The sequence below is a fragment of the Eublepharis macularius genome, chromosome 14, assembly GCF_028583425.1.
Source record: "Eublepharis macularius isolate TG4126 chromosome 14, MPM_Emac_v1.0, whole genome shotgun sequence".
Lineage (NCBI taxonomy): Eukaryota > Metazoa > Chordata > Lepidosauria > Squamata > Eublepharidae > Eublepharis > Eublepharis macularius.
The window spans coordinates 4,173,317-4,188,934 of NC_072803.1; the positions used below are offsets into that span (position 1 = coordinate 4,173,317).

General features: G+C 45.5%; 1 protein-coding gene across 10 annotated transcripts in view; it reads right to left on the minus strand.

Annotated features, from left to right (window-relative positions):
• Window positions 1-590, minus strand: part of NCAM1 (neural cell adhesion molecule 1) — a 261,176-nt gene extending 260,586 nt beyond the window's left edge. For all 10 annotated transcript variants that reach the window (XM_054997438.1, XM_054997441.1, XM_054997435.1 and 7 more), the window contains exon 1: window positions 393-590. In XM_054997438.1, the coding sequence (XP_054853413.1) occupies window positions 393-444 (52 nt within the window). In that variant the 5' untranslated portion in view covers window positions 445-590. The remainder of the gene's footprint in view (window positions 1-392) is intronic.
• Between the last annotated feature and the right edge of the window lie 15,028 nt (window positions 591-15,618).

The window sequence follows — 15,618 nt, forward strand, 5'->3', positions numbered from 1 at the left end:
CTGAAGGCGCTCGCTTGGCCGGAGCCCAGCAATCGTGCGCGGGAGGGTCCACTCTTGTGGCATCTGCCGTCCCCGCCAGCTGGCCAGCCAAGCCAAGCCGCCCAAGGCTGGCCAGCCTCGGCCAACCGCTCCACGGGAGACGCCCGCCCGCACCCCGGGCGGAGGAGCAGGCAAGGGGCCGCGAACGCCCGGCGCAGCACGCGCGCAAATCCCCCGTCCGGGTGCAAAAGGCTCGGGAAAGGACACCCCCCCCCCCTCCGCCGGCATTTATCCCCCAGCCTATTTGCATGCTGCGAGCCGAGCCTGCCAGCCGGAGAACCGCATCGCACCGAGCTGGAAGCCGACGCGTTAGCAACGGAGCCGGTTTTCCAAAGGATGAGGCGAAGGCGTACCTGCAGTCCCGAGGAGAAGCAAAGTCCAGACGAGATCCTTGCTTTGGAGCATTGCAAGCTGCTGGCGGGCGAGGAAGTTCCCCTGGCGAAATAGCTTTCCCCCCTTCGGCAGGACCCCGGGCTGGAGGCGAGGCGGACTTCGGCGGCGAGAGGGCAGGGGGGCCGGGAACGCGATCCCCCCCGAGGGTGGCTGGATTTGATTTTATTTCTCGGCCAGCTGCTTCGCTAGCTGCGCTCAGGAGCTGCCCGGAGAATGAGTGACAGCCCCAGCCTCAGCACACAGGCACGCCGCGAGATCCCTGCGCCACCCTGGATCCGCTTTGGAGGGGCTGGCGAGAGAGGAGGGGCGCGGCACCTCCCTGTGTTCTTCCACCCAGACTGGCCACAAATAGTACAGTTGCGTTCAGCATCAAGGAGGACCGGAGAGAGCGAGGGGGAGAGAGAGAGAGTAGGAGACAGGCGAGGATGCAACCGGCTGGAAAATACGGCCTGGGCGTTGGAGGATTTGGAGCGCATGGCATCTGGGGAGGGGGTGTTTTTTTTTGTAATTGCCCCTTTGCAGAATAACAAGCAAGGCAATTCAGACATACATGGGGAAAGTGTTTTTTTTTTAATTGCCCCTTTGCAGAATAACAAGCAAGGCAATTCAGACATGCATGGGAGTGTGTGCTCTTTTAAATTGCCCCATTGCAGAATAACGGTGCATTTGTACGTTTCCTTACGATGCTATGGCTATTTTTTTTTTAAACATACAGAGAGACCGAGAGAGCACGCAGCTGGTTGGTATTCTTGGCCGAGGGAATGGTGTTTGTTTGTAGCCTAACATTTTTAAGGATCCATCAGCCAGGCTCTCAAGGCATGCAAAGGAATCGTTTGAATTCTAGCTTTCCCATCCCATCCCCAAACAGAAGGGATGGAGTAAACCGGCCCCAAAATGTAGCAGCAGGAAAGGGTTCCCTGAAGCACAGCTCAAGCTTGGGACATGTCCAACCCCATCCCTCCAGGGCATTCCGAAGGAGAAATAAAAGAACTAATTGAAGCTTTGTATGCAAATTTCAGAGCCTTCTCTGCACTGATAAAAGCAGCATAGAGATGTGTTTATGCTGTTCTCCTTCATCAGGAGACAAAAACTCCATTCACTTGCTCAAATGTATTAACCACCAAAGAAGCAAGGGAAAGAGCCCCTGGGAAAACGGGGGATTTTCCTCCCTCTCTATTGCACATGCGAGTGGGCCATATTACAAGGCTCGTCTTTTGAGAAACCTAAGGATATTTGCTGCAAAAGGGCATATAGCATTGTGGCAATTTCTGTTGGGGAGGTAGGTTCAAATCTTGTCTCTGGTTCAGTATCCTTAAGTAAGCCAGTGGTCTTCTGCCTCACCCTCACCTGCACAATAGGAAGAATAGGACTGACCTACCTTATAAGAGTGTTGTAAGGATACATTTTGAAATCAGTATATAAATGGTAAATATTATTCAGAGAAACACTCTCTCTCTCTCTCACACACACACATACACACACACAAAAGAACAAAGCAATTCAGATTAGGAAAGAGGACTCCATCCTAAAATCCTTTACTGCATCCTAAGACTTTTACCATCACTTGTCTTCAAAATCCCAGCCTAGCCAAACATACAGGGATACTGATGGATGCACATTTGTTTGCCATGTCAATAAAGGGCACCCAACAAAATCCCACTATTTTTCTTCAAAAAGCTGTACCCCCCCAACACACACAATACATAAATAATCTTTGTTAATCTACTAGGACAGAATGGATGGGGTGATCAATAATCAACAAGGGCTTTAAGGAAGCCTTTCCAGGGATTACAGGGAACAGAACGCTTATGTTCCACCAAATAAAAAATAAACCTAGAAGCTGACCTGAAATTGGAGAAGTTTAACAGTGATGACACTCTAATATGTGTGTTATGTGCCATCAAGTCACTTCTGACCTATGGTGATCCTATGAATGAGAGACCTCCAAAACGTCCTCTCATTAACAGACTTGCTGAGATCCTGCAAACTGGAGGATGTGGCTTCTTTGATTGAGTCCAGCCATCTCGTTTTAGGTCTTCCTCTTTTTCTACTGCCTTCCACTTTTCCTAGCATTGTTGACTTTTCCAGAGAATCTTGTCTTCTCATGATGTGACCAAAGTACATTAGCTTTAGACTTGTCATTTTAGCTTTTAAGGAGAATTCCGGCTTGATTTGATCTCGTACCCGCTTATTTGTCTTTTTGGCTGTCCGTTGTATCTGCAAAACTCTTCTCCAGCACTAAATTTCAAATGAATCCATTTTCTTCCTGTCAGTTTTCTTCACTGTCCAACTTTCACGTCCATACATCATAATGGGGAATACAATAGTTGGGATTATCTTGATCTTGGTCCCTAGAGAGACATCTTTATCTTTAAGGATCTTTTCTAGTTCCCTCACAGCGGCTCTTCCAAGTCTCAACCTTCTTCTGATTTCTTCATTGCAGTCTCCCTTTTGGTTGATGATTGAGCCAAGGAATACGCCAGTCCCCAAATGCCAGGTTGTTGGTAGTGGAAAGCTGCCAAGAGCATGGGATTCCGATACTACCGCAGCCGTACTGATTGCCAGTTAGTTTCCAGGAGCAGTTAAGAGTCCTGCTGGTGACCTTTACAGCCCTAACAATGCAATCCAAAGAACACCTTCCTAGGAGTAAGCCCTCACTGAATAAACCTAAGTACCATTCTGAGTTGACCTGCTTACAATTTGTCTCAGGGACCGACAGTTCCCAGTGTCTCTATCTGCCCTATAGACCGGCCTGGCACGAAGATCGTTCTCTGAGTTCGGCTTCATGTTCCGCCGCCCTCCCAGCACCACAGCTTTAAAAATACAAGAGATTGCCTCCTGACTGAGTAGCAGCCCCTTGTACTGGAAAACCTTCCCAAGGGAAGACTGCTTGGGCCCACCAGACGCCTTCATCTCATAAGCACTGCTTATGTGGCTGGCAAGTTGCTTCCACTGGCATTAGCCCTGCCTTTGTATTGAATTTAGGGTTGCTGGCTGTCTTCATGCCCCATTAAAGCTGGGTTTTATATAGATGCTGTATATATATGGCATACGTTTATACCACTTATACTTACTGCACCTGTATCATTTTGTTGTTTTGTGACCTACCTTAGGGATTTGTATTAGGATGGAAGGACAGGAGACAAATGCTTTTTAATCATACTATTTTTCAAAAAAAAAATCCAGACTCAGAACTGCTCCAAGAGCGGCAAGTTTACAGGCATTTTCTTTTGTGTATGAACAGTCCCTATCCCATTCCAACCTTGCCTGTTGTTTGTTTGTTTGGTGTCTTTTTATCCCATCCTGCCAATGCCTCCAAAGAGCTCAGGGCAGGATTCGCCCTTCCCTCTTGTGTTTCTCACAGCAACCCTGTGAGGTAGGTTAGTCTGAAAGAGACCAACTAGCCCAAGGTCAGCAATGAGTTTCATGGCAAGCAGGGATTCAAAGCTGGGTTCCCCCAAAGCCAAGTCCATCACTCCGACTTCTAACTACACTGGCCTTTTATTTGTTTGTTCATTTATTTATTTATTTAGAAAAATTTTATGCCACATCTCCAGGAACCTGCCTGAGGGGGCTTACAAAACAAAAATAACAACAACAAAACATTGAAAGATATTAATTAAAATCCAGCATGGGTGGGGGGCGGGGAAGGGGGGGACGTCCCAGCATAAAAACATAGACCATAAAAACAAAGCACTGACAATTTAAAATATCGGTTTCCAGACTAAAATAGTGCTAACAGATTAACCCTGTAATTACAAAGCCTGGATGAACAAAAACATTTTGGCCTGGTACCTAAAAGAAAGCAACATAGGTACCAGGACAGCCTCAAGGAAAACAGCATTTCACAAACAAGTAAAAGAGTCCAGTAGCACCTTTAAGACTAACCAACTTTATTATATCACAAACGTTCGAGAAACACAGCTCTCTTTGTCAGATGCATCTGACAAAGAGAGCTGTGGTTCTCGAAAGCTTATGCTACAATAAAGATGCATCTGACAGCTGTGATTCTCGAAAGCTTATTCTACAATAAAGTTGGTTAGTCTTAAAGGTGCCACTGGACTCTTACTATTTTGCAACTACAGACTAACACAGCTAACTCTTCTAGATCTATTTCATAAACAAGGTGCCACTACTGGAAAGGCCCTGTCTCTGGTTGGCATCCACCTTGGAGGCACAGAAAGCAGGGCTTAGGAGGCAGGTCTTAAATGATGGGGTGGTCAATACGGAGGAGGAGGCACTTCTACTACCCTGATCTGAAGCTATGTATGACTTTAAAGGTAAGAACCAGCACTTTGAATTGAGTCCAGAAACAAATGAGCAGCCAGAGCAGATCTTTCAGCACTGGAGTGATGTGATTGATCCCTGTATCTTACCCCTGACAACAGCCTGGCTGCTACATTTTGGACAAGGTGCAGTTTTTTTACAAGGATGCAGCCAACGGCAAGTTTTGTAATCATAACAACATACTTTCAAGCCACAAAAATCATAGGAATGGCCAACTCTCTACTTCAGACTTGTAACACTCTGTGCAACCTGTAAACTGCTTCTTTGATAGCCAGTTTCCACATGGTTCAGCCTTCAGGAAAGTGGATTTTAAATGTTACATCTACCATGTGGAGCTCCACAAGACAGAAGCCTTTTCTGGCAGTCTCTAGTATATGAGGTGCTCTTGTATTGGCTGTCAGAGACAGTACACTGGGGCAGATGGAACATTATATTGGCCCAATAAAGCTGTTCTTTGCAGTCAGAAATATGCAGCCAAACAGTAAGGAGACTGAAACGCATAGTCTGTATGAACCAGGATTTGGGAGAACAGTGTTTTACTTGAGTCACCAAGACTGTAGAGAGACTCCTGCTGAAAATGCAGCCGAAAGAGGTCCAGTTCACCTTGTCTTCCTCCTTATTTAAGGAACAGGTCCCAGAAAAGGATTTGAGAGGACTCCAGAAGAGAAAGTCTGTCTTAAAAAGAAAGAAGGGGGAAGTATTTGAGGTTGAATTAATTAGAAAGGAAAAAGCAATTGTTTTCTACAGGTAAATGCTTCACTGTAACCTCATTTTGTCTAAATTACTAGAAAGCACTTCAGATGAAAACGCCCCTTTGCCGCAACAGGCAACATAATTTGACTGAGATGATTAACTGTTCTTTCCATTTAAAAAGCAAACTTAAAATGCAGGTAATTGTTTGCTCTCTGATTGCAGAAGGAATTCTTGGAACTGCACTACAAGATATCAGAGAAAGGGTTGACAAGTGTAAACCAATTTACACATCTTATTAAATATAATTTTTAAAATATAATAAATAAAATGGAGCAGGAATTGCATTTGGGTTGGCAACGCATGCGATTTTAATATTTTGAATGAACATTTATCTCCCCCTTTCCAAAAATAGCATGTGCTAATATGAATTCTGAATCACAGAATTCTGTTCATTCTGTCCGTAACACACGCCAAAAAAGTCTCTATAAAATCACTATATCTGAGCCACAGTGACCACGTTGCGCATGAAAAAGAGAAGCAGCTGCATAGCTGGGTAAAACGGACAGGTGTCCATGCATTCCCAGATTCTTCCAATAGTCCGAAGAACAACTGTATGAAGATATGGAAGCTCACAGCATTTAAACAGCTATATGAATCCAATGAACTTATTTATATATTCACTCACACACCCATCTTTACCTCAATGGGGACTCAAAGCAGCTTACATCATTTTCCTCTCTTCTATTTTATCCTCACAACAACCCCTCTAGGTAGGCTGTGCCGAGTATGCAACTGGCCCATGGTCTGCATCTCAAGTGCGGCAAGACAGATGAGGGATTCCACTGCCTCAGGCCAAAGACCTATCTAGACCAGCATGTCATTTCCAATGGTGGCCAACGAAGAGTAGATGAAGACGACAGGGTTCCTTCGGCCTCTAGAAACCGGTAGTCACTCAGCAGCATATTGCTTCTCAACCTGGGGGTTCTATTTTGCTGTCATGGAACAGACTTTCCCTCCAGGAATTTGTCCAGTCCCCTTTAACAGAAGAACGCAGACTATCCGGCATCCAGGTTCCCACAGTGGCCACACAAATGCCCTTAGAAAACCCATGAGCAGAGAGAGAACAGAGTTCTCCCGCTGTTCCTCTGCAACTGGGATTCAGCGGCAAACTGCTTTTGAATATGGATGTTCAGACAAAACCGTATCGCTGATAGAAATTCCTTACTTAAGGCACCAACAGGGTTATCCTAAACAGAGTTTAGAAGTCAATCTGTTTAGGGTCACACTGCAAACGTGTCCCTTTTCACAAATGCATCATATTGGCATCTCATACGCATGTGTGAATGGGCTCCTGGCTTAACTGTTTAAATTATGTTTTAGTTTCTTTTTAATTCTGCATTATAATTTATTTAATATTAATATTTTTGTATTTTATATATTGTGGTTACCCACCTCGGATCGTGACTGTATCAGGAGCAAGGTGGGGTATAAAAATGTCTTTAATAAACACCTAAATATTTCACTGTGTGTGTGTTTAGAGAAAGCTTTGCGTACCTGCATAGCTCTACCCACTTATCCACATATTAAGAACTTCATATCGTGACAATCCCATGCACTGCCTTGTATGCTTTGCAATGAAATGTTTTTTTGTATATTTACGTTGCCTTTTGGTCCATCTGTAGGTTCATACTGGCAGGTTCACACATGCATGTCTCTGCCCTTGACAAATAGCACATGAAAGTGTAAAATTGCTCCATTGAATAGCAGGGCATTTGAGGGGCTGTGCAGTAAAATGAAAGTCCTGTCCATGTAACTAGATCTGTTGTGGTCCATTGACATATCCAAGTTATTACTTGAGATTATTTGATAGACCCAAGTTATCACTTGCGGTCAGCGGGAGTTAACCAGGCACGTGTGAACACAGGCGAGCCCTTCATCACCTTGGAAGAGCAACATACCCCAACTCCTTTCCTTTTCCTGGATCTTTTAAACCTACATGGTTACAGCAGAGAACCCGCCCCCCCCCCAGTTCCTCCTCTTCATTCATTCCACAAGGTGAATCCCATTTTACAGATCTGCTGCTGATGCAGAGAGAAAACCCTCCGTGGCCGTTGGGCATTCCACCTGTACTTTGGCTTTCACGCTGGCTTTCCAGCAGAAAACTCCATCAGTGCCAGAAGCATTTCACCTTCTTTCTTGCATCTCTTCAGCAACTTGTTGACTAATCAGGTACAGAGAGAACCAAGTAACCCAGTTCTCCTGAGCCTTTCCCATTCTTCACTTGCCTCCCAAGTGTCACTCCCCCCCGCCCCCGCTGATTTGGCTCGCTTTCTCATCAGGTCTGCCACCAGATGGGTGATTCCTGGGGGATTAGGATGGCACCTTCATCTCCAACTTTGCAGCTCCACTGGGAAGGCTTCCAGTTTCCAACCCACACCTCTAGCTGGCAGAAGCCTTGTGTGAAGCGTGTTGTTTTACTGAGAGGGAAGACAGACCTCCTGGTAACACATCTTTTTTGTCTGCCTCCACCTACCCAGCCCCTAGTAGTAGCATACTCTCAGTCTCCCTATGAAGTTACAGAAGGGTTTTCTTGCCTTCCGCTGCCTGCTGCCTCTTGAAGGCAGATTCCCTGGAGTTCCAGGTGACGCCCTAGAAAGCATTCGGCACAGGGAGAGCATCTTTGCCAAAGGAGTGCCCGCAGTTGCCTTCTCAGCCAGTCTCAGCAACCAAGATTTTTCTCCTCGCAGACAGGAACTACCATACTGCGGACCCTTCAGACAACTCAATCTTACTTGTTTTCCACCGCTCAGGGACTGCAGGTGTCGTTCAGTCAAAATCTGCTTGGGTTTTGATCAGAAGCTGCCTCCACTTTTTCATTTCATATTTTCCAACCATGAGGACTAGAGACATTTGTTGCAGAAAAGCAGAGAATCTCATAAAGCTACTTTCTCGCTTGCCTTCCAAAGAGAGAATTCACAGCCTAAATAGCAAAAGTCCTTTGAAATGCAGTTATTTTGGAAATGCAAAAGTATGACCCGCAAACTGTAACATGCATTTGAGGATAGGTGTCCTGTTGGAGACCTTGGAAAGTTACACTGTAAGTCCCCCTCCAGAGTATCAGGTAAGGGGGCACCCGAAAGAGATGAAAGGGCAGGTGGCGTGCCTTCTTTTCCATGGTTGTGAAGATGAACTCCATATTCGCATCATCAAACTGATATGAAAGCGAGCAGATTCCATCACAGAAAACATGATGCTAAAGGACAGATTCGCTGGCTTGACAGGTGTGATATACATCTGATCGCTGCAAAAGAGAAGCAGAAATCATATCCCATTTGTCAGACTACTTTCTTTGCTTGTGACATAGTGCTATTAACCCAACTGAGACACGTCTGGCTCTTCCAAGGGCTTCCTCCCTCCCCAACTAACTTCACAAAACGAGGGCCCCGTACATGACATCATCCGCTTCAGTTCCTAGAATTCATCTCCATTTTTTCTTCTTCTCTGGAAAGAGATCAAACAAACAAGCGTAACTGTGTTCAAACATATATGACTGATTTCTTTACTCACATTTTTCTCCTCAAAAACCCAGGTCACTTACAAACCACATCTTACACAAATCTAATTTTGGTAGGAGGGAGAGACAGAATTATGTGCCTGCTAGGTATGGTAAATACCCACAGGTGACCCCTTTTTCAGAGGATCTTGAGGCTTGCTCCCTTATATTTGTGATGAAATCCTTGAATTCCACTATTTAACAACAATGGCTGATGAGGCTGCATGGATGCTCTGCTGGGCTCCACTCACAAGAGCATACGTACCGAGGTCTTCATAGATATCTGCATTTTTGGTGCAGGTTTTTCATCGTCTGATCTACTTATTCTACTTCTCCATTACTCCTACTGAACTGGGTATCACCACTGCTGACGAGCTAAAAATGAAAGTGAACCATGGCTTCGAAGCATTGCCAGAAAAACAATGGTCATTATCTATTCTCAAAATAAAACATATGCCATGCTTAGCAAGTATGTAATCCCTCTTTCTGCACCATTGCTCTGTAGCTTTGCTATTTCCATGTCATAGGAAATAATAGTCAAAGGGAGAAACATAAACAAAGAAATTCCAGGTAAATCCGTGCAGCTGTCAACATTCACCATGGTGATCTGCTAAGTCGGCCACGCCCCCAGCCTCTGCTGGGATGCGTCAATCAGACAGGCAGTGTCCAGATCTGTTGGTCACGAGTTACAGATGGCCACCAAGTGTTCCAGTGAGCTTATGGGGTCATTAGTATTGTCTTATTGGTAGTTAGCTAGCTCCTTCCTAGTCTATGATCTCCTTGTGTCCACTCTTCTAAGCACTGTTTTCCATTGTATTGTCTCACAGAAAGGATCGGCTAAGGATGAGAGGCTTTCCCCATTCTTTATTGTTCCCGAAATTCTTCTTTGCAATATAAAGAGCATCTAAATCAGTTATCTCCTGATTAGGCTTGAGAGCACTTCTAACTTCTCTCTGCTGCTGCTTGGCCAACTCAGTCTGATGAGCTTGTATAACAGTCTATCGAAGCATTAACTCAAGACCCAGTTGTAATCTGCGAGAGGACGTATCATCCTGCAGATTTACTCCAAAGTGCTTCCTCGTTTCAGGATTCAATTTTGCAGGGTTTGGCCAGCATGTACCCAGACATGCTCAAGGTGTTCACCGTCTTTAAGCATCTTCGGTTGCAGAAATCGGGGCCCCTAACCTTTTTAAGCTTTAAGCTTGCAGGCACCTTTGGAACTGTGACACAGGGTGGAGGATGTAGTCACTAAATGGCTGCCCTAAGAGTCGGAGCCAACCACCAATACCAGGGCGTGAGGTTATGCCTAACTCCAATGGTAATGCTTTAACATTTGGGGCAGAAGTTCTGCTTAACAGGATGCCTTTGACAATTAAGATACTGCTTTAAAATAGTTTCCTAGAATACACACAGCTTACCTTCAGCCCTGCCCTGCCCTGCCCTGGATAGCCCAGTTGAGCCTGATTTTATCAGATCTCAGAAACCAAGCAGGGTCGGCCTTGGTTAGTAATTGGATGGGAGACCACCAATGAAGACAAGGGTTGCAGAGGCAGGCAATGGCAAACCAACTCTGTTAGTCTCTTGCCATAAAAACCCCACTAGGGGTTGCCATAGGCAGCTGCTGCCAAAGCAATGTTTTTAAAAATCATTGCCAATCAGATCTCCAATGGCCAATCGGAAGCCCTGCTGGGCAAAAGCCCAGCCCACTTCCTAAAAACTCTCCGCAGGTGCCAGGAAAGGAGTCAGTGGGCACCATGGCGCCATGTTGGGGAGCCCTGAATTCAACTGTCTGTGCTTTGTTTTAACTCTTTGGAGTTGTTGGCTTTCTTACCATGTGTTGAGGAGAAAAGCATGGTTATAAACATTTTAAAATAAGTAGTACTAAGACTGGAGTGTGTGATGTAGAGTCGGGGCAGGTTCAAGGTATTGTGCTGCCTCAAGAAAGGCATGCACCCTACCACCTCTACTAACCACATCAAAGAGGTGATACTTGTCACCATCTGTGCCACCAGAGTTCTCCGCAGGGATGCTCAGACACATACCACTTTGGCTGCAACAGGGAGCAGATTCTTCAAAGGACGCTGTTACTTCAACGACTCCTTCCTAACTGTACAGCGTAGTACCATTGGTTTTTCACACGTGCACTCTCTCGCGGCCCAACGGAGTTCTACTCTGCACACCCCTTGCACCACTGCTCAGCTCAGTAGGCAGTTGTTTAAACAGACCGTTAAATCAACTGCAAATTGTATCAGGCATAAATTAATGCTGTGTTGTTTTTAAAAAATGGAACTCTTTTGGTGTTTGCTTAAGTCGAGGAACTGTGCAATGGGAATGTTGCTGCGTTTTATAAGATGGAACTGCTTTATCAGTTTTGCTACCTTGTTTTTATACTCTGACGTGATCCACTCTGGGCCTGCTTGCGGGGAATATAAGTGCAATGATTAAAGTAATTCTTGGTTGTTGTGGATTTTCGGGGCTGTATCGCCGTGGTCTTGGCATTGTAGTTCCTGACGTTTCGCCAGCAGCTGTGACTGGCATCTTCAGAGGTGTAGCCCTGAGATCTCTCAGTGTCAAACTGTGGAGAAGGTGTAAGAAATTAATTCTTAGTGACACCAATGGCTGTTTGAACTGGCAGTGCTTTATGCGTGTTCAGTTTAGGAAAGACCCAATGCAAACCTGTTTGTTAGGTATTTTGTGTTGTCTGATTCCAAATAAAACAGATCCAAAGATGTGCTTACATCTGATCAAGCCAGTACCCCAGATGGATAGCCATACTGGTATGCAGTGGGAGAGCAAGATTCGAGTCTTGTAGCACCTTAAGGGACCAGCAAGATAATCAGGGCTTAAGCTTACAAGAGTCAAATCATATCTGATGAAGGGAGCTTTGACCCTTGAAATCATGTACCTTGGATATCTTGTTCATCTTTACGGTGCTACGGGACTTGACTCTTGCTCCAGTTTCACACGGCAAGTTCAATTGTCAAACCCACTCACTGAGAAAATCTGTGACATTCCTATCTGGGAATAAAATAGCAAAGAGTCCAGTAGCACCTTTAAGACTAACCAACTTTACTGTAGCATATGCTTCATATGAAGCATAAGCTTCATTCGTGTAAGTTGCATCTGATGAAGAGAGCTGTGGCTCTCGGAAGCTTATGCTACAATAATGTTGGTTAGTCTTAAAGGTGCTACTGGACTCTTTGCTGTTTTGCCACTACAGACTAACACGGCTAATTCCTCTGGATCTATCTGGGAATGTGCCAAGCGTGTGCATCAGCACATCTCTCCTTGGCCCATTGGGTGCCTTGGCTGGAGAACTGGCCCAGCATGGATGCTTGTTCCATCATTTCAAATTTGTCCCTTTCCAATTTTTTTCAGCCTAGTTGGTGGCTGTACCCTCCCTAGCATTTTGTCAGTTTCTGAGGTTACTGGGCATTCCTTCAGCCTACTGAATGTGTGTGTCTTGTGTAGCTGACGGCAGGATTTAGGCTATTTCCAGAACCATACATCAATCACTTAGAAAAGCCAAACCTGTCTTAGCTAAGAGCTTTATTTCAACCAGCATTACAAATGAGACTATCTCCTCCTGAGATGGCAACCATGCACCTCTGTTCTTGGGTAGGAGGGGTAAATCTTTCTATTACTTATATTTTAAAGAGGGAGACTAGCTTGCGGTTTCATTTGCGTACTGTACTGAACACATTTAAATTGCGAAGAGCTCAAAATATTAGTTCTAGAAGTACATAACATGGCATATTTGTTCTTTGTTTATCGAATTAGATACTCGGAAGCCAAGCATGAAGATAGTACGGCGTCATATGGGTGACCTTTCTGGGAACTTTCCTCTTAGGCAGCATTATTTCAGTCCATTCCTTAAAACTGACTGCAGATTCTCAGAACTGTAGCTGGTTTTTGACGCATGCTAACCACTTCTCGCTGCTTCAGAAGAGGTCTGGTATGGCATCAGAGGAGGGGCACAACACCCCTGGAAGTTCTCCTGCACAAATCTCATTGATATTAATGAGGGCACTGGAAATGCGTGAGGATGCTCTAGGGCTACCCCTATTCATGCCAACAGAGCAGATGCAGGAGAACTTCCAGGCAGGAAGAGAGATTGATTCCATGTTTCCAAACCTTGGTTTTGCAAACTTACCTTGTTTGCGGTGCCCATTTCCAATCAAGTAAGCACTTCATTGCAGCGATGATTTGTTCACAATAGCATTTCAAGTAAATTTGCATCTGGGGCAGCATTCATTCTGTTTGCACATGCGCAGAGCTGACGGAGCTCCCAGGTGGCAATGTGAGAATACATAAAGTATTTGAAATGCAATTAATACAAACAAACATGTTCTGCTTTGGGAATCAGGCAGACAGCAAAGATGGGAAAAGCTAGAACTCTAGGGACACAAGCCACACAGCTTCGCCTATCCTCAGTACAGCAGCAGGGAAACAGCCGAGGAAAGTATCTCTTTTGTATGTTTTTTTACCCCTGTCAAGCACGTTTGGTGGATGTACAAGGATGAGGGGCATCTATGGCCCAGCTGTGATCCAAACCAGAAGACTCTCACGAATGAACATTCAAAGCCAAGCAGGCAGGGTAAAAAAACAGGCAGGCTGTGCAAGACCCCCCACTTCAGCAGGATTGCAAAAGTTCTTTCTATTTTATTAATTTTTTAAATACGTAACAAAGACGCTGGAGGAGGGAAAGGGCTGGGGAAAGCAGGGGCTGTGGGTCAGTGGTAGAGTATTCACTTTGCACACAGAAGGGCCTGGGCTCAACCCCCAACTTCTTCCGTTAGAAGGAGCAGATAGTAAAAGGTAAAGTCCCTTGGGCAAGCACCGAGTCGTTACTGACCCATGGGGGGGACGTTGCATCACGACGTTTTCTTGGCAGACTATTTGTTATGGGGTGGTTTGCCATTGCCTTCCCCAGTCATCTACGTACACTTTACCCCCAGGAAACTGGGTACTCATTTTACCAACCTCGGAAGGATGGAAGGCTGAGTCAACCTTGAGCTGGCTACCTGAACCCCGATAGTAAGATAGTAAGTGATGTGAAAGACCTTGGCCGAGATGCTGGAGAGCTTCTGCCAGCCAGCCACAGGAGACAAGACTCGTCTTGGCAGACCAATGGTCTGGTTTAGTAGAAGGTATGTATTCATCTGTAATCCTGGACTGTGGGCTCAGTGGAAGAGCATCCCCTTGGCATCCAGGTTCAATCCCCGGCATTTCTAGTTAAAACGGACCAGGCAGTGATATTAACAACATTTTCCAGAGACCTGGAGAGCTGTAGCCAGTCAAGGTAGACAATTACATCCTTGACAGACCAACGGGCAGCTTTTTATCTTTTAGTTTCAGTTGGGTGGCCATGTTCATCTGCAGTAGCAAAACAAAATTCAAGTTCAGTAATACCTTCAAGACAGATAAAATTTTCTAGAGTAGAAGCTTTTACGAGTCAAACTCACTTTGTTAGATGTTGTATCCAACAAAGTGAGCTTTGACTCACAAAAACTTATACCTTGGAAATTTCTTTTGGTCTTTAAGGTGCTACTGGACTGAAATTTTGTTCTTTATATATTCTAGTATGAGAATATGTGCACATTAAGCATGTATGATCCAATCTTCAACAACCCCCCAGCACTAAAGGCTGCTATTCACAACGTGCAATCAAACTCCAAATCAAACAGAAGGGCGACGGTGAATCCCTGCTTCCTGGTAAATGTAGCCTCAGCAGGATATAATGCACCAGACTGCTTGCCCCCACCCCCAGGCAGCCATTGTCTCCAGGGGAATGAATCTCAGTAGTACAGAGATCAGTTGTAATTCTAGATCTCCAGGTGCCACCTGAGGATGGCAACCCTAAGAACAGCCCTTTGGAGCTGGCTGTGGAGGCTCTCTGCACCTCAGCACGTGTTCATCAAGTATAGGGAGACACAATGTTAGTCAGGAAGTGTAGTTTTAAAAGACAGTGCCAGCAGAGATCTCTCCTCAGAAGGTTTGTTAATTTCATCTTTGCCTCTATCAATTTCACCTCTCCAATCTAAAACTGTGTGGGATCGCAACTGGAGGGCAGCGAGGAATGGAAATGGGCTGGAGCTGCCTTCCAGAGCCGGGCTTGGACCTGGACAGGTTACGATGGGCTGAAGTTTACCTTCTGGCATTTCACAACCCCTTCACTCAGATCCAGTGTATAGCAAAGTCTTTGCCTTGCTGCTGGCTGTCTTTTTAAACTACCCTTCTCGACTAACACCACATGTCCAGACATGTGTTCTTCACGTGATGTCTTGGGTAGAAAGACTCTCAAATGGAAGGGTGAGTTCCAACCCGTTTCCTGGTAATTGTAACCTCAGCAGGGTATAATGCCGCAGACTCCCCCCTGCCCAGGCAGCCATTGTCTCCAGGACAACCCTAGGGGCAGTTAGGCTGTTAGGACAACAGCAATGGGTGTTGGCTTGCCCGGTTCCCTCTCCTGGCCGCACATGGCCCTCCAAGGCTGCAACCCAGGGGGACTTGCCAGGGGAATTAGAGGGTCAGACTGCTCCTGTCACATGGTCCTCTGAGCATGCAGAAGATGCCTACAAGATTCACAGCCCCATGCTATACATGTTCTCTCAGTCGTAAGCGCCTCCAGGGTGAAGGGAATTACTTCCATA